Raw genomic sequence first — 19346 nt, forward strand, 5'->3', positions numbered from 1 at the left:
GCCAGATATTAAAAGTGATACAGGGTGCCAAAATTACACAGCACAATCACTGTGCTGTGTGACGTACTTTAAAAGGAACAGAATCTGTGTTTTTTTTTCTGGGTTAACCAACGCTTTAATGGCATGCTCCCCAAAAAGGTGTGAATTGGGCCTAAAAGGCAAAAAACTATCAGCATTGCCCTGATCATCATGACAGCTTACATGTCGTCACTACAGATTAAAGTATTTAAAAACAAAAACATAAAAAAAAAAAAAAAAAAACACACTAGAAACTTGTTCCTTAAATAACCAAAAATGCATAATGGTCAGCTTAGATTAAAAAAAAAAAAAAAAAACACACACACACTATGGAATACAATAAACGTGACATTCAAAAATAAAAATAACAGTGCATTCTTGCTATAGATAAAAGTTTGAGATAAACCATTTTTTTTATTTTTTAACAAAATGAAAGTAGGTTGATAGATGTTTATTGACCAAGTATAAATGAAATGGAAGTTTTGATAATTTATTACAAGAGGGGGGGGGGGGGGGGGGGTGGGAAATAAAAGTTGAGGGTAAAAAATACAACCACGCTTGTAATGCATCCTGCTTGTTTTCCCAATTTCTGCTTCTCCTTGATGTGGAAACAAAAATTTAAAAGCTCATCACATCCAAAATAAGTCACCATTTTGCTTCAGATATTAGAAGGGTCCTTAGCACAGTGACAGACAATACACCAGCACCATCAGTGGATTTTATATTACAATGGATAGGGTCTGTGCTTGCAATGACACTGCTTGATCAAGCCATCATTCAGTTGGATCAAAGAAAAAGATCTTATATCTAGGAACTGCTGGGCTTGCCCGAGTGTGCGCCCATCCGTTGGGGATCTTGAGATGGATAATGTATATGACCAGGAGCCCGGAGGAAAGGAGGAGGTGCCATAGGAGGGAACATATGTGCGCCAAATCCTGTACAGGAAAAAAAATAAAAAATAAGTTAAAAATGTGTTGCTTGCTTTTTTTGCCAAAGTTCCATTTTAAATAGATTATTTTTGTAAAAACGTACATAAAATTAGTTTTTTCTTTTAATTGCAGAAAACACATACTGTCTTTCTTGCAGTAAAAGACTCTTACCACTTTGTTTGCAAATCTCATTGTGTGCCAACACTTTTTAAGCAGTCACAGAAAGTTTTTTCACTTTTTGGAATAAAGGCTCTAATAAAAAGCTGACAATTTTAAGCACCCCTTCTCAGTGCTAAATGTTTTCTCTCAACCCTCCAACTCTTACCGTTTCTGCAGATAAGCAATTGGAGCAAAAACGCTCTATGGCAGAGTCTGGAGCTTAAGGCGGAAGTCCACCTAAAAAAATATATATATTAAAAGCCAGCAGCTATAAATGCTGCAACTGCTGACTTTTAATAAATGGACACTTACCTGTCCAGCACGCCCGCAATGTCAGCAGCCGAAGCCGACCAATTGCTCGTCTCTCGGCTGCCCCCGCCGCCATCCTCGGCGAGGGAATCAAGAAGTGCAGCATTGCGGCTTCAATGCCCGGTTACCTACTGCTCATGGACGAGTCGCGTCCTAACTGGTCCCCGCTGTCTCGTGGGACCAGTGCGTTTCCCAGAAGACAGAAGAGAAGAGGCGCACATCAATAGAAGTCCAGATGGAGGACAGGCCGGGAACGTCACTTCACGGATGTTGAGTGGATACATGGGCTCCTTCAGACCTCGGGGGCGCCATTTTGGAAAAGAGCTTACATAGACACAACTGGGGTGGCAGCCTGCTAAGAGGTCCTGCCCCTGTATATGGTGGGTTCTACTGAGAACACTGAAAATTCTAACCAACACAATGGCTGAATGCAGAAATGGGGAAACTTAAAAACAATGCAAAAAACTTCCTTAGATTAAAAATAGAAAGAATGAAAAAATAAAAATAAAAAATTTAGATAAAAAGTAAATACATAAGAAATAAAAAATAGAAAAACATCTTGATATTGTAAATATATAAAAACAATATTACATTTCTGTGTAGATGGAAAAGTGATATACTGTATAATGATACAAATGAGACAATCATTATGCAGTATACCACTTTTCCATCTACACAGCAAATGTAATATATCTACAATATTAAGATGTTTTACATTTTGTATTTCTTCTGTATTTTTTTTCTATATATTCTTGTATATTTTTTTACTTTTTCATTCTTTGTTTGTATTTTTAATATAAAGATAAGTTTAATGCATGTTACGTGTCCCCATTGCTGCATTCAGCCATTGTGTTGGATAGACTTATCCTGCGTTATCACTATAATCCATCATATGCGCATATACAGGGGTAAGACCTCTTAGCAGGCTACCACCCAGTTGCGTCTATTTAAGCATTTTACCAAAATAGAACCCCCACTGACTGCAGGAGCGCATGCTCCGCAAACATGTCGCCGACGTATCAGCGCCACATCCGGGAAGTGACATCACACCAGCATACCATGGAAACAGGAAGTGTCCCACCGGACCACGGGCAGACACAGCCTGTTCTTCTGGGCTTCTATTGGTGTGCGTCTCTTCCTTTTCTTTCCTCCATTGATGTCAAGACACCCGATGTGCAATGCCATCATTTTTATTATGCCTATGACCATTCACAATGTGCAAGTAATACTCTCTTTACTTCATTAGAGTCGATAAAGCTACACTTAGTTGGCGAATGTGTTTTCTCCTAGTGCTCTCACTTTTTCTGCACAGCCTGGTCTGTTAAAAGAAACAAACATAACAGTAGGATGGACAGAAAAACCAAAAAAATATGAAAAAAGGGATTTTTAATACAGCTTACCTGTAAAATCCTTTTCTTGGAGTACATCACGGGACACAGAGCGGCATATTCATTACTAGTGGTTATATGGAGTACCTTCAGGTGATGGACACTGGCAATCTCAAACAGGAAGTGCCCCTCCCTATATAACCCCCTCCCATAGGAGGAGTACCTCAGTTTTGTAGCAAGCAGTATGCCTCCCAAAATGGTCCCCATAAGAGGGGTGGGAGCTCTGTGTCCCGTGATGTACTCCAAGAAAAGGATTTTACAGGTAAGCTGTATTAAAAATCCCTTTTTCTTTATCGTACATCACGGGACACAGAGCGGCATATTCATTACTAGTGGGATGTCCCAAAGCAATGCTTACAATGAGGGGAGGGAGACATCTTCCCAAGACAAAAGGATTTAATTTAGAGATATACTCAAATCATAATAAATCCAACTTAGTTGAGAAAAATAAATTTAAATTTTAAATTTTACTCAAAAGGGAGCCCCCGGAGTCCGAGGGTCTCAAACTGCAGCCCGCAGCACTGCCTGCCCAAAGGCTGCATCAGTATTCCTTCTTACGTCCAACTGGTAGAACCTTGTAAACGTGTGGACAGAAGACCAGGTTGCCGCCTTGCAAACTTGAGCCATAGAGATCTGGTGGTGTGCTGCCCAGGAGGCGCCCATGGCCTTAGTAGAATGAGCCTTTAATGATAACGGAGGAGGCAACCCCTTCAAGCCGTAGGCCTGAGTGATTAACTGTTTAATCCACCTCGAGATGGTGGATTTTGCAGTTGCCTGCCCCTTCTTGGGCCCATCCGGTAAAATGAACAACACATCTGTTTTCCGGATCTTCTCTGTAGCTTTAAGATAGGCCTTCATGGCCCTGACAATATCCAAGGTATGCAGCAACCCTTCCTTTCTGGAAGTAGGTTTAGGAAAGAAGGATGGTAATACCAAATCCTGGTTTAGATGAAAACTGGATATAACCTTTGGTAGGAAGGAAGGATGAGGGCGGAGAACGACCCTGTCCTTATGTAAAATAAGATATGGTTCCTTACAGGATAAGGCTGCCAGTTCCGATACTCTTCTGGCGGAAACTATGGCGACCAAAAATACTAACTTCCTTGTCAGTAAAACCAAAGGAATTTCAGCCAACGGCTCAAAAGGTTGTTTCTGTAAACTTGACAGAACAAGATTTAAATCCCACGGACAAAGCGGGGATTTAACTGGAGGATTAATACGCAAGACCCCTTGAATGAAGGTCTTAACCAGCGAGTGGGTGGCCAGCGGCCGCTGAAACCATACTGACAAAGCTGAAATCTGTCCTTTGATTGTGCTTAATGCCAGTCCTCTACCCACTCCTAGCTGGAGAAAACGTAATACTCTATCGATGGTAAACTTACGAGAAAACCATAACTTGGACTCACACCAGCCTACATAGGCCTTCCAGACCCTGTAATAAATCACCCTAGAGACCGGTTTCCTGGCTCTGATTAGGGTAGAGATTACTTTCTGAGACAGACCTCTACCCCTGAGAATCAGGGATTCAGCTTCCAGGCCGTCAAATTTAGATGCCGTAAGGCAGGGTGGAGGATCGGACCTTGCGATAGCAGTACTGGCCGTAGAGGAAGAGTCCAAGGGTCTCCCACTACCATCCTTAGGATTAGTGAATACCATGCCCTTCTGGGCCATGCTGGAGCTACCAGGAAGACTGGTATGTGCTCCACCCTGATCCTGCGCAGCAGGCGGGGTAGTAACTGGAGCGGGGAAAATGCATAAAGAAGTTTGAACTGATGCCAAGGGCAAACTAACGCATCGGTTCCGCAGGCCCTGGGATCCCTTGTGCGGGACATGAACCTGTCTAGCTTCTTGTTCAGTCTTGATGCCATGATATCCACGTCCGGCACTCCCCATTTCTGGCAGAGTGTCTGAAAGACCTGTGGATGCAGAGACCACTCCCCCGGCAACAGAGTCTGGCGACTTAAGAAGTCCGCCTGTAGGTTGTCGACTCCAGGAATGAATATAGCCGATATGCAGGGCACATGGGCTTCTGCCCACAAGAAAATCAAGCTCACTTCTTTCTGAGCGGCTTGACTCTTGGTTCCCCCTTGGTGATTTATATATATATGCCACCGCCGTGGCATTGTCCGATTGTATTTTCACCGGGAACCCTTGTAGTTTGGACGTCCAAGCCCTGAGGGCTAGTCGAGCAGCTCTGAGCTCCAAGATATTGATGGGCAACTGCTTCTCTGCCGCTGCCCAAGAGCCCTGGCGAGTGCAACCATCCAAAATTGCTCCCCAGCCCATCAGGCTGGCGTCTGTGGTTACTATCTTCCAGGTCACAGGACTGAAAGTCTTTCCCTTCAGGAGATTCTGAGGGTTTAACCACCGCTTTAGACTTTGCCGCACTCTTGGTGAGAGTGGCCAAGGAATTTCTAAGGCCTGATGCCTCTTGCTCCAGGCTGACAGGATGGCTGCCTGCAGGATGCGAGTGTGGCTCTGAGCGTACGGAACCGCCTCGAATGTGGCCACCATCTTGCCTAGTAGCCGCATACATAGGCGAACGGTTGGCCTTCTCTTGCTTAGAACCATTTGTATTAGCTCTTTGATGGCCTTTAATAGGGGTAGAAACACCCTCTGTTCTTCTGTATCCAATCTCATGCCGAGATAATCCAGCTGCCTTGTGGGCAGGAATGCTGACTTGTCTAGATTTAGGACCCAGCCGAACCTCTCGAGGTACTGAACCGTGAGGGCCACTGCTCTTTCCAGGCCAGGAGACGAATGGTCTACGACCAAGAGGTCGTCCAGGTAAGCCAGGACCGTGACCCCCTGGATCCTTAGATTGGCTAGGATTGGGGCTAGGACCTTCGTGAATACCCGGGGGGCCGTAGCCAACCCGAAGGGGAGCGCCACAAATTGGAAATGACGCTGAGCCACCGAGAAGCATAGAAATACTTGATGTGGCTGAAAAATTGGCACATGAAGGTAAGCATCCTTTATGTCTATGGACGCCATGAAGTCGTCCTTCTGGAGCACGGCGACAGCTGACCGAATAGTTTCCATCCGGAATGAGCGGACCTTTAGATACGCATTTACTCCCTTTAAGTCCAAAATTGGCCTGACATCGCCGTTGGGCTTTGGGATGATAAACAGGTTGGAGTAGAACCCCAATCCCTGTTCCCGGACTGGTACTTCTACTATCACTTTCTGGCATGGCAGATGATTCAATGCCGCCATCAATGCGGCTCCTTTCACAGGGTCGCCTGGTACTCGACTCCTGGTAATGAGGAGGAGGGAATTTTAGAAATTCTAGCTTGTAGCCCGTGGTCACGGAAGACCGTACCCAGCAGTCGGGAATGGTGGCCTCCCAAACCTCTGCAAAGAGACGCAGCCCTCCCCCCACCATCGTGGGTAGTGGCGCCCCTTCATAGGGCCGACTTGGGGGCTGGCTTCGCAGGCTTGTGGTACCACTGCTTCTTGCCCCCAGTGGCTTGGCCCTGCGGCTTATTGTTAATGCCTGATCTTGCAGGAGGCCGTCGATACTGTTTGGTATTAGAGGGCCCCTGCACCGGGGAGGGCTGGCGCCTAAATGCGGGCTCTCAGGCCTTCTTCTTGACTGGCAAGAGAGTGCTTTTGCCGCTTGATATAGTCTGAATATATCTATCCAAGTCTTCTCTGAAGAGACGTCCTCCATGGAAGGGAACCCTACCAGGAGTTTTTTGCACGGGGGCTCAGCCTCCCAATTCTTCAACCATAAGAGCCTTCTCATATGGATTAGAAATAAGGATAAACGTGACGCCTGCTGGATGGAGTCCTTGATAGCATCCACCGTAAAGCGTATAGCCCTGGGTATATCCAAAATTCCTCTGCCTGCTGGGCAGGGATAAGTTTAAGCATTTGCTTAGTCTTATCTGATAATGCTTGGGCCACTCCAATAGCAGCCACAGCGGGCTGAACTATCGCCCCTGCTGAAGTAAAGGAGGCCTTAAGTAATGTTTCCAAGCGTTTATCAACCGGATCCTTAAACACCTGCAAGTTTTCTACAGGACAAGCTAAAGATCTGTTCACACATGAGATGGTTGCGTCCACAGTAGGGACAGCCCATCTCTTTGAAAACTCTTCCTCTAAGGGTTACCTGTCTGGCTTAGCCCAGTCCTGAAAAATCAGGTCCTTTAACAAAGGATGTACCGGGAATACCAAATTGGCTTGGGGCGCTTTCAGGGAGCCCAATGAGGATACCACGGAGGCCAGAGGCTGAGGCACAGGCATCTTAAAAGCCAACCGCACCATATCCGTTAGGGACTGAACCCACAGTCTTTCTGCGTGAGAAGCTGAAAAAGGTTCCTCTATTGTAGAATCCTCAGAACCTAAATGGTCAAGGTGATCCTCCAATTCGTCAGTCGGAGAGGATATCCTCCTCCAGAGACTCAGACCTGGGAGACGGGGATCTAACCCGCTTCTTCCCTGCCAAAGATGCCGTAATTAGATCGGCCATCCTCCTTTCCAATCCACCCAAGGTGGAGGCTAACATCTCTTCCGTTACATAGGAAGGAGCTGGTTGAGTAGGGCCAGCCATAGCACCTAGCAACCCTGATGGCTCACCTAGGACAACAACTTCCGGGCATTCCGGAGTAGTAGGGGCCACTAGATTTTGGATATCCTCAGAGCCCGATGGAGAACCTTTTGGTTTTTTAACCGTTTTAGCGTTCTTAGCGCTACCTGCACCCTTAGGAGCCATAATATACAAATTCTGAGGCACTCCGCTAGTATACAACTGACTGTAATAGCTGGAGAAAATAATCATATAATCAAATAAATGTGAAACAATAGGATAGGGTAATGTTAGAGGGACTCCAAACCTCCCATAACCTATAAAAAGGGAAAATCAATACTGAGCCCCAAGGGCTTCAACCAGAAAAAAATCTTTTTTATCTGGTATTGACCCCCTAATGCTGGGCTAGGTGAGCACCCTAAGTGTTCAAAGGTGCTGCTTAGTACACAGGCTTGAATGCAAACTTTTAAGCCAGAGGCTCCTTAGTAAGGTGTACTTCCCACAACTGCCACCGGGTGTCACTGTGCCAGAAAGCTCTGTCAAACCTTCCTATGCTGTAGCCAGCATCGCTGCTCCGTGTCCCCTCACAGCCTTTACAGACTGAACAGCCCTCCAGGATTTATCCTCCCTGTGTGTAACACACAGGGGGGAGGAGCCGCCCGGCGTCAACCGCCCCCTCCCCGCGGCGTCGCCGCGCGCGCATGCGCGCACAGATAAGTAAAAGCGCGCGCACGCGCGCGCGTCAAACGCCGCTAGGGGAAGCAGGAAGCCATGTGGAGAGGAGACACCAGGACCCTAGACGCTGGAGCAGCAGACACAGGTAAAAGGGAAGCTTTAAACTGTCTCCCTAATGGTATGGTTCCTTCTCTGTGGAACACCCTGCCCAAAAAAAGGCCCTCCTTGTGACAGAAGCAGCAGCAGCCTACTAGCCCAGCCAGGGGAACCATACCTGGGTGTTTTGAGCCATCCCGTTTGAAAACTTTGTGGTTCTCCTTTGCCCATGCACAGAGGCATAAATAGGCTGCCCAAGAATCCCCTGTAGGAAGCCTACTGACAAACCAAGTTCCGTAGGCCCCCTGCTTACCTTTCCACGCCGCAGGGTATTGCTCTGCAAGAGGCCCAATCTTCACCCTTCACCGTGGGTATGGTCATAGACCTTCAGGGACTGGGGTCTTAAAAGAACACCACAACCTGGACCTATACAGCACCACTGGCAACAGGTATTCTCTAGGTTAGAAACCAGACCTGGAACCCAGGGTCCAGCCCTCCAAGGAGAGGCATTATAGGCAAAACCCCATCCACGAATTGGGGCCCGGGTACCGTCCACTTTGGCTATGAAGCACCTTGGACAGATCCGGTCAGCTGGCCCTGGTCCCAAGGACTACTACAGGCACAGCCTCAACGTGCACCAACACCTAAGACACTGGCGAAAAAACTGAGGTACTCCTCCTATGGGAGGGGGTTATATAGGGAGGGGCACTTCCTGTTTGAGATTGCCAGTGTCCATCACCTGAAGGTACTCCATATAACCACTAGTAATGAATATGCCGCTCTGTGTCCCGTGATGTACGATAAAGAAAACAAAGCCTGTTTTATATGTTAGTGAGAGACTCTTATTGGCAGCCCCTGCTCCTATAAATCTGTGCAATTGCCCACGCATGTACAAAATGTGTGGTGTGTGAGATAGCAATAAGCACCAAGAGGACAATAAATAAAGCAGAAGATGACATGCACACTTGGGCGCTTCGATCCAGGGCCTACAGCCATGGGTATGTAGTTCGTGAGGAAGCTGGGTTTAAAAGGACTAAAAAACTGCTTTGTTGTGTCTCCTGAATCAGTGCATTTCAGTATATTATACTAAGGTGTACCTTAGTTATGGACGACACTCAAATGTTAACACAGTTAGGGTTTATATATAATTTAACCTAACACTTAACATTATTTGCTCCCTTTTAGTCTGCCAAATATACCACAGGAAAAATGTTGTTAAAACCTGTGCAATAAAAAAAAAATAAAAAAAAAAAAAATAAAGTTTATTTACTGAGAATCTTAGAGCTGTCCGATGTCAATCACCACCGTTTTACTTAAAGTGGTTCTGAAGGCAGAAGGTGTTGTGCATTAAAAAACCTTATGTGCAGCAGCCCCCCTAATACTTACCTGAGCTCCGATCTCAATCCAGCGATTTTGTAGGAGAGTCTCGGCTGTCCGGGACTCTCCCTCCTTTTTGGCTGAGACAGCAGCGGGTGGGTCAATAGGGCCGAGCCGTGGCTCTGTGTCTGAATGGAAACACAAAGCAGCAGCTTGGCTCAGGTGCCCCCATAGGAGAGACCGCGATGGACCCGACAAGAGAAGGATCTGGGCTGCTCTGTGCAAAACCATTACACAGAGCAGGTATGATGTGTTTGCTATTTTTAAATAGAAAACAACAAAGACTTTAATATCACTTTAAAAAAGAGTCCTTGTTCTCATCATGGACTACAGAATGATTAGCCTTTATTGCTATGGATATCTGATAGTAGGAGTGCTTCAGTAGTTTAGCAAAAAATATTAGGTAGGGGTGAGAACTCTACATTTTCTACTCTTTTAAAACCGTCAGCAAAAATCTTATAATATAACCTAAAGCTTGTCTTAATTTTCCAAACAAGTTGTTGAAATCACTGATGGGTTTTTGGTTCATACTTTAATAGAAGCAGCCAAAAAACAATATTACCTGGAGGTGGTCCAGTTAAGCCAGGAGGAGGCAGTGCTATGTTAACTAAAGCAGGAGATCCATTTGGAGGAAGATTAAAGTAATTAGCAGTGGCTTCCTCTTCTGTTGGCGGAGGTGGCAAAGCTGTAGATAAAACAAAAATTTACAGTGTAAACAATAAAACCAAAGCAGATCTGTAAGGCTGGGTTCACACATACTGGTGCAAATTATATGCCAGTTTTCACTGTGAAAAAACAAACAAAAAAACACAGCATTTGTTCAGCAGTTCAGATGCATTTTTGATGCAAATTTGCAAGGCTCAAGGATGGATTTTTGTGAAAGCCATGATTTCAGTGCATAGTAAAGGGTGTTAATCTTCTGTAGGAGACCAATTAGTGCTAAAATGCTGAAGACATGTGCGATTCAGAGGCGCTTCCATGGAATTTAATGAGCCTGAAATTTCGCACCTGAACTGCACCGCATTGTTTAGAAAAGGCACAGGACTCTTAAATTTACACTGGAGATGCACCACTTTTTGTGAACAGCTTTAAAAAGGAAATAATTTTTTCACAGGCCACGCAAATCAGATGCGGTTCAAACGCACCTAATTCACATATATATGAACCAAGTCTCAATGAAATAACTATTGGCAAATAAAGTGAGAATAGAGGGGATGTATCAAATGGAGTAAACATTATGAAGCAGTGTTACAGTGGAAGAAAACCCCAACTATAACCATTCTTAACCACTTGACCTACAAAAGTTTTACCCCCATCATGACCAGGGCATTATTTTCTATTCACCACTATGTTACTTTAACTGCCAATTGCTCGGTCATGCAAAACCGTATGCAAGTTAAATTTATATAATTTTCCCCCCACACAAATAGCTTTCCTTTGGTGCAATTTAAATCACCACTGGGGCGCACCCGGGTAGGCAAGCCTTGGCAAAATGTGATAAATATAGGTGTATAAACGTCCATGTAAAAACAGCATGCGGGCTACAGGAAAATGGCCGCCGACATAAAGAGCCGCGTCACCGCTAAAATGGCGGCCGTACACGCGTTTAAAACACTAGAAACACAGCAGACATGTCCAGCATAAACAGCACATAGCACAATAAAAAAAAATAACAGCACCCCACAGCAGCACACCCCCCGCCCCCCCCCACTCGGCAGTAACTGAGCCCCCCCTCAGGTGGACCCCCCACCTCACAGCCGCCACCCAGAACAGGGAAGGAGGGAGAGGAAGGGAGAGAGGAAAGCAGGGCGGACCCTCAGTCGACCTCCCCAGGAATGCACCAGCCGAGGCAAGGGGATACTACTTACCCATCCTGCGACCACCGGCTGGAGGCATTCCAGACAGACCCAACGTCCGCAGGTAAATACAGCATGGCTGTCGGCCCAACACACTGTGACACAGCCATAGAGACCAGTCATATGTGTGCCATGTAGCATATAGCTCACCAGCCGCCCCTGGAGCAACGGGGCATGTCGTGGACGGCCTAGCTAAAGGCTGGCACACGCTCGATGGCCGAACATGGGGGGACTACAAGGATCAAGATCCAGCCTGTCACCCAGTCGGCAGTTGATAGTAGATCCCAGGATCCAAAAAAATGCAGGGAAAAAAATCAAATAAAAAGCGAGAAATCGCAAAAAATCTCCAGAGCACATGGACTCCAGAAAAGGGCATGTCTTCTCCTAACGCTAGGCAGAAAAAAATGGGGCTGGATGTTTCCAGAGAGTGGGATGTACCCGGGGCATACGCCCCCTGGGAGGTGCTGTACTGAGAGAAGTGTTTTTAACACTTAAAGTGCTATTTTTTCTGCCTAGTCTCTCCTAAAAGGAAGGTATATAACCCCAAGGTCAATGCTGCTGTGACAGTCCATGAACGGAAGAGAATGGGGTGTCAGCTTGAGATGCGCAACTAATCGTCAAATTGAAATCTCGGTTCAACCCCCCTCACGATCCCTATGCAGAATTCATGTAAGGGCTCTGTCACACGAGCAGACCGTTCAGATCCACCGGTCAGTTTTTCAGGTTGGACCTGAACAGACGCTCCATACATCTCTATAGAGAGACGAATGTCCACTGACATGCAATCTGCCCGCTAAATCCATACGGATGGAAATCCTATTTTCCATCCGCCTGGCAGATCAGATGAAAACAAACTCTAGGTCCATTTTCATCCAATTCCCCCATAGAGGAAAGCGGAGATCTGACAGGTCTGTTTCTGCACAGTGTGCAGAGACAGCCTTGTCATTTGTCGGCTCAGTTGGGATTATTGGAGCAATCCCCGCTGAGCAAGCAGATGTCTAAAAAACGGATTCGGTAGTGTGAAAGGGCCCTAACAAGCTAGAGAGTTCTCACTCAGCTGTCAAAAAAAAAAAAAAAAAAAACAGGGCAGCCTGCCAAGTTTTTCACAACATTGTCTGGGCTGGTAGATAGCTAGAGACATTGTAACTTTGTATTCTTAGATCAAAGAAATAAACTTCTGTTTGTTGAGGGAAGTTTTACCACTTGTTTCTTGCAAAAGTTAAAATCAGTATTTTTTGATAGAAAAATTATATTAATACATAAAAAGAAAAGGATTCCAGATCAAACAAGTGATCAAGATTGAAAAAAAGTCAAACGTCCAACGGATGTACATATAATACGAACAAAAAACAAAATGCAACAATTCATGTAAAATGACAAAGTTACTCTCCAGTAGGTAGTATTCCCAAATCCCGACGCGTTTCGAGTTTAACATCTTCGTCGGGGGTATATAATAGAGATGGGGGTGGTCATAAAATGTTTTTAATCAATTGGAGCAATTCAGTGAAAAAAAGTAGATGAGGCAGCTGTCAAGACGGTGGTGCAGATGGTGTTAAACTGGAAACGCATCGAGTATTGGAAAATACTACCTACTGGAGAGCAACTGTCATTTTACATGAATGGTTACTTTTTGTTTGTTCGTGTTATATGTACATCTGTTAGACGTTTGATGTTTTTTTAAATCTTGATCATTTGTTTGATCTGGAATCCTTTTTATGTATTAATAAAATAATTCTACTTAATCCAGTGTTTGTGACCTTTCAAGTCCCATTGTAGGGGGGATTTTTCCTTTTGTTCTATACACGCCAGAGATGTGGCTACTACACTGTTTAAAGCGGTAGTTCACCCACAATCCCATGATTTTACCATCGAGACAGGCATTGTAGCGCGAGCTACAGTATGCCTGTCCCGATTTTTTTAACCCCGTACTCACCTTGTAGTCGTCCATCGTAGATTTCGGCTCCCGCGGGGAATGGGCGTGCCTATGGAGAGGGAGGATGATTGACGGCCGGCCCTGGCACGTCACTCTCCCCGAAGACAGCCGGAGTAGGTCTCGGCTCTTCACGGCGCCTGCGCACAGGCTATGCGCACGCGTCGTGAAGACCAAGCCTATTTCGGCTATTTTCGGAGAAGCGTGACGCGCCAGAGCCGGCCGTCAATCATCCTCCGTCTCCAGAGGCACGCCCATTCCCCGGTATCTTCGATGGACGACTACAAGGTGAGTACGGGATTAAAAAATTCGGGACAGGCATACTGTAGCTCGCGCTACAATGCCTGATTTTAAGGTAAAATAAAAAAAAAAAAAAATTTTCCCGTCGATAGGGTGAACCCCCGCTTTAAACCTAACATGGTGAAACACTTTCTTCTAAAGTATCCCTAAAGGTCATATATAGGTGATACTCGAAAAATTTAAATATCGTACAAAAGTGAATTTATTTCACTAATGCAACTTAAAAAGGTGAAGCTAATATGAGATAGTTCAAGCCGTGAGGTTTCATAATTGTGATGATTATGGTTTACAGCTCATGAAAAACACAAATCCACAATCTCAGAAAATTTACATATTGTGAAAAGGTGCAATATTCTAGGCTCAAAGTGTCCCACTCTAATCAGCTAATTAAGGCATAACACATGCAAAGGGTTCCTGAGCCTTTAAATGGTCTCAGTCTGGTTCAGTAGGAATCACAAACATAGAAAAGACTGGCGACCTGATAGTTGTGCAGAAAACCATAATTGACACACTCCATAAGGAGGGAAAGCCTCAAAAAGGTAACTGCAAAAGAAGTTGGATGTTACCAAAGTGCTGTATCAAAGCACATTAATAGAAAGTTATGTGGAAGGGAAAAGTGTGGAAGAAAAAGGTGCACAAGCAGCAGGGATGGTCGCAGCCTGGAGAGGATTGTCAGGAAAAGGCCATTCAAAAGTGTTGGGAACTTTCACAAGGAGTTGACTGAGGCTGGAGTCAGTGCATCAAGAGCAACCATACACACACGGATCCTGGACATGGGCTTCAAATGTCGTATTCCTTTTGTCAAGCCACTCCTGAACAACAAACATCAGAAGCGTCTTACCCGGGCTAAAGAAAAACAGACCTGGTCTGTTGCTTAGTGGTCCAAAGTCCTCTTTTTCAAAAGAGAGCAAATTGTGCATATTATTTGGAAACCAAGGACCCAGAGTATGGAGAAAGAATGGAGAGGCACACACTGGAAGATGCTTGAAGTCCAGTGTGAAGTTTCCACAGTTTGTACTAATTTGGGGAGCCATGTCATCTGCTATTGTTGGTCCACTGTGCTTCATTAAGTCCGGGGTCAACGCAGCCGTCTACCAGGAGATTATGGAGCACTTCATGCTTCTTTCCGCAGACGAGCTCTATGGGGATGCCGACTTCATTTTCCAGCAGGACGTGGCACCTGCCCACACTGCCAAAAGCACCAAAACCCAGTTCAATAACAGTGGGATTACGGTGCTTGATTGGCCAGCAAACTTGCCTGACCTGAACCCCATAAAGAATCTATGGGGCATTGCCAAGAGATAGATGAGAGACATGAGACCGAACAATGCAGAAGAGCTGAAGGACGTTATTGAAGCATCCTGATCTTCCATAACACCTCAGCAGTGCCACAGGCTGATGGCTTCCATGCCACGCCGCATTGAGGCAGAAAATGCTGCAAAAGGGGCCCAAAACAAGTACCGAGTACATATGCATGCTTATACTTGTTCTATGTACAATCCTTTTTTTATTAATGCATGTAATATTCAAATTTTCTGAGATTGTGGATTTGGGGTTTTCATGAGTTGTAAGCCATAATCATCACAATTATGACAAATCACGGCTTGAACTATCTTGCTTTGCATGTAATGAGTCTATCTCATATATTAGTTTCAACTTTTAAGTTGCATTAGTGAAATAAATTAACTTTTGCACTATATTCTAATTTTTGGAGTATCACCTGTAGAACTTGGAAGAAAAGCCATCCTGACCCAGACATTTACCCGCAGGGATAGCCAAAATAGCTGCAAGCAAGCAGCTCCTCTACAGAAAAAGGGGTCATCCAGCAAGTCTCTAGTGTCCACATTGAGCATCGGCAAAGCTGTTTCGTTAATTGTAATCAGGCAAGCATTCTTTAAAAGGATGCAGAGGTATCGTCGTGTGGATGGGGGAGCCAGTTGTACAAGCACGAGCAATAATCCTGGAAAATGTCAAGTAGACCGAAATCAACTCGTCTGAAGAAGTTTTTATACTGGATATAAAGTGTGTGCTGTAGTAGACAGAAGCACGTTACTGCAGTACACTAGTTTTCAGTGGTTCTAATGCAAGGCACTGGAAGCAACTGAAGAGTTTAACCCTTTTACCATTTAGGCTGGGTTCACACTATTGCGAATTGGATGCAGATTTCTCTGCATCCAATTCACATAACTGGAGATTGTGACCAGCTCTCTTGTGGAGCTGGTTCACACATCTCTGCATTGGCTCCGGTGCAAATTGCACAAGAGTTGCGTGTCTTTTGGTCCATTTCAGGTGCAAATTCAGCCCAAAATGTTTGCTTAAATCGGACCTGAAATGGTAAATGAAGACGCACCGGACTCCTGCTGTGAGCTGGAGCGTGCTGCAGTGTGAACCCAGCCTTAGCCAAACATTCTACATTAACTCGTTAAAAAAAAAAAACCTTCCCCAACTTTAACACTCCCTAAACAGATACCTACCCTCTATGCATTATCTATAGATTTTACTGCATCAATATCTCACAACAAAATAATTTGTGTTGCTGGCAAGTCAGTTCTAAGAAATATCTCGTTCTCATTCCTTTCTGCAGATTATAGCTCTCTCTCCAGACTGTCCTGTGCAGTTGTGGCACTAACTCTGTCATGTGTATTTACTCCATTGGACAACCACACAATAATCCACTTTGAAAACCAATGATCTTCTGATGAAGAGTAGGAGGTTGTCAAATCTTACATGTGCTCTATATAGACTGCAAGGGAAAAGCCAATATATCTGTTCTCAGTATCCCCAGCAGTATTGTTAACTCATTTCCCTACAAAAAAAGTGTAAAAATGGGAAAAACAGGAAAAAAAACATAATGAAAAGATTTTGATCAAAATCAAAAATTGTACCTCCAGGGAGACCAGGGACAGGTTCAAGTTTCAATCCAGTATCCGTAACACCTTCTCGTTCTCGCTCTTTCCCTCGGGCAGCCTGAGATCTACAATATCAAACAACGGAAATCAGAATGTGCGACTTTAACAAAACCAGGATGCTTGAACCAACTGCTGATGGATTGCCATGCAAACTTAACGCGGTATTAAACCCAAAACCGTACAAATTGCAGCTGATCATTAGATGCGATGTTGCATTCGTTTTCTTTTTAGGCTTTTTTCGACTCTGTTTTCACCTAATGATCTGGTCAGTAACACACCTGCTGTATTACAGTGCCTCCACTCTGGACGAAGGAGAACAAGGGAACCTTTGGACAGCAGCATAGTTAGTTAATCTGGGGAGGGGAGTGTTAGATGCACTAGCAGATTTAGATAAACTAAGAAATTGAAGTTGAACTCAGCCAACACCTTTGAGGCTGGGTTCACACTGGTACAACAAATGCTCTGACATTGGGAGCTCATGTCGCATGACGTGTGAAAATCAATGTTTCCCTATGGGAGCCGTCTTAACTGGTCCGACACAAGTCGGTCGACTTTAAAATGCTCCCTGTACTACTTTGGCCAGACTGTGATCCTACTTCAGACCATTGAATATCACTGAAGTCAGATCGCCTTCTTGACTGATCTGACTTTGGCATGCAACTTGTGCTCTGATGATCTCTAGGGTGAACTTCTCTCCAAGCTTAAAATAAAAAAAAACACTGTAAAGGGTTCCCCCTCCTACGGTCTGGTATGTATTTTAAGGGAACCCCCATATGCCGAAAAAACAGCACGGGGGTCCCCCCCCCCAAAGTCCATACCAGACTATTATCCAAGCACGCAGCCCGGCCAGGCAGGAAAGGGGGTGGGGACGAGCGAGCGCCTTGCCCCCATGTTGATGACAAGGACCTCTTCCCGACAACTCTGGCTGTTGGTTGTCGGGGGGCTTATCCGAATCTGGGAGCCCCCTTTAATAATCCTTTGGACACGATTTTAAAGACTTTAATCATTCATCTTTCGTTGAACATTTTTTTTTGGATTGACTTTTGTCATTTTTTGTACTTTATTATCACTTGTATAGCATGGCAATTTATGTTTTATATGTTTTTTTTATACAAACTGTTCTGTTGTGTGATTGCCAGCCGCTTTTTTGTCATTAACATATTGTTTTCACCTGCGCAATATCAATATCCCACAATATTTATTCATGTACTCCAATTTAAATGTTTTCCCGTATCAAATTTGTATATGGACACGTGGCTTGAGAGTCTTGGTTAAGTATAGGTAATGCTCTTAACCCAAAATTGCTGATTTAGGTATGACTGGAGTAGCCTCAACGCTATTTTAAACAATCATCTTGTAAAACAACCCAGTTGAAGATGGAAATTTTTTTGGATTGACTTTTGTCATTTGTGTTTTTGCACTTTATCAATTTATGTTTTACATCAATAAATATGTATGAAGGTAATAAAACAGAAGAAAGAATCCAAGTACCCAAATGCACATCTAAAACAAAACTAAAATAAGTATTGACCATAATAGTTTTATTTTTTCATTTTTTAATTGGTCCATTCCAAGGTCACTCACCTTCCCCACTTGACATTGAGTCGACGACCATTAACTATTAGCTTGTTAAATGATTTCTCTGCTGCTGTTTCTGCCGACTGCCTGGTAGCAAACTGAATAAAGGCACACTGTTGTCGCTGAACTACTGTAATCGTTCGGATTTCACCAAATTGGTAAAAGTGACTCCTATGTGAGGGAAGAAAGAGTTCATTATTTTAATTACCAGTTATAGAAAACCAGGCTATATAAAATCTAAGACAGACGAAACAAATACCTACCTAAGCTCAGACTCGTTTATGTTATCACCTAGCCCTCCGACATATAGAGTGGTGATGCTTTTGTCTTCTGGAGGGTCGAGACGGGGCATTGTAGAAGCCCGTTTTAATAATTTGTCTGCTACAGGGTCATTAATACCATAATAACGGTCTTTGATATTCTGATCTGCAAGAGGGTCATCAGGATCTGTTGGTTTCTCATGCCTGTAAAAGAAAAAAAACGGGTGTGAGAAAAGGAAAGTTTTATAGATTTTCTTTTTATATAGCCATAAATAAAAGTACAACCAATGACCTCTGTATTACACGTTAAACAAATCCCAAATCCATTTACTATGCAATGCACAAGCCTCAAAAGTAAAAAACAGAGATCCTTCCACCCTTCACCTGTGTTTTCCATGATCCCACTCAATGCAGCAACAGAGGCAGTTCTGTCAATGCAGAAAGCAGTGGACGGGACTAGGCGTTAGCCACTGATTAGCAAGCTACATATTTGTGAATCAGCAGTGACAATGCCCACTACTTACTGCATTAGGTGGACTTCGGTGGCAGACTCCACAGGTTTTGTAAGAATTTTTACCACCACAATGGACCAGTGTGAAGACATACATAGAATTTAAAGGGATGCATTTTTCTTGAGCCTTTCTTGTGTTAAAGTGCCAATAATGGCCGACAATAAATGTATATTCATTTAAATTGAGATTAAAAAAGTTGAATACAAATATTTTATATACAATGCTGTGAAAAAGTATTTTCCGGCTTTCTGATTTTTTTTGTATATTTGTCACACTTCTATTAATGCAAAAAAGCTGTCCAAACCTGTCTGGCTTTATGTAAAAAAGTAATTGCCCCCTAAACCTAATACTGTAACTGGCTGTGCCACCCTTGGCAGCAACAACAGCAATCAAGCGTTGACGATAACTGGCAATGAGTCTTTCACATTGCTGTGGAGCATTTTTGGCCCACTCTTTTGCAGAATGGTTTTAATTCAGCCACATTGGAGGGTTTTCCAGCATGAACGGCCTGTGTAAGGT

The 19346-nt window shown here is 44.2% G+C and overlaps 1 protein-coding gene across 1 annotated transcript in view; it reads right to left on the reverse strand.

Moving 5' to 3' along the window:
- Positions 1-522: 522 nt before the first annotated feature.
- RBM22 (RNA binding motif protein 22) overlaps positions 523-19346 on the reverse strand; it is a 38271-nt gene continuing 19447 nt past the window's right edge. Inside the window, exons 7-11 of the mRNA XM_040353677.1 lie at positions 18319-18519; positions 18062-18226; positions 16454-16542; positions 10045-10167; positions 523-953 (exon numbers count right to left, since the gene is read on the reverse strand). Of these exons, the coding sequence (XP_040209611.1) occupies positions 826-953; positions 10045-10167; positions 16454-16542; positions 18062-18226; positions 18319-18519 (706 nt within the window). The 3' untranslated portion in view covers positions 523-825. The remainder of the gene's footprint in view (positions 954-10044; positions 10168-16453; positions 16543-18061; positions 18227-18318; positions 18520-19346) is intronic.

This window comes from Rana temporaria, chromosome 5 (genome assembly GCF_905171775.1).
Source record: "Rana temporaria chromosome 5, aRanTem1.1, whole genome shotgun sequence".
In the NCBI taxonomy this organism is placed as follows: domain Eukaryota; kingdom Metazoa; phylum Chordata; class Amphibia; order Anura; family Ranidae; genus Rana; species Rana temporaria.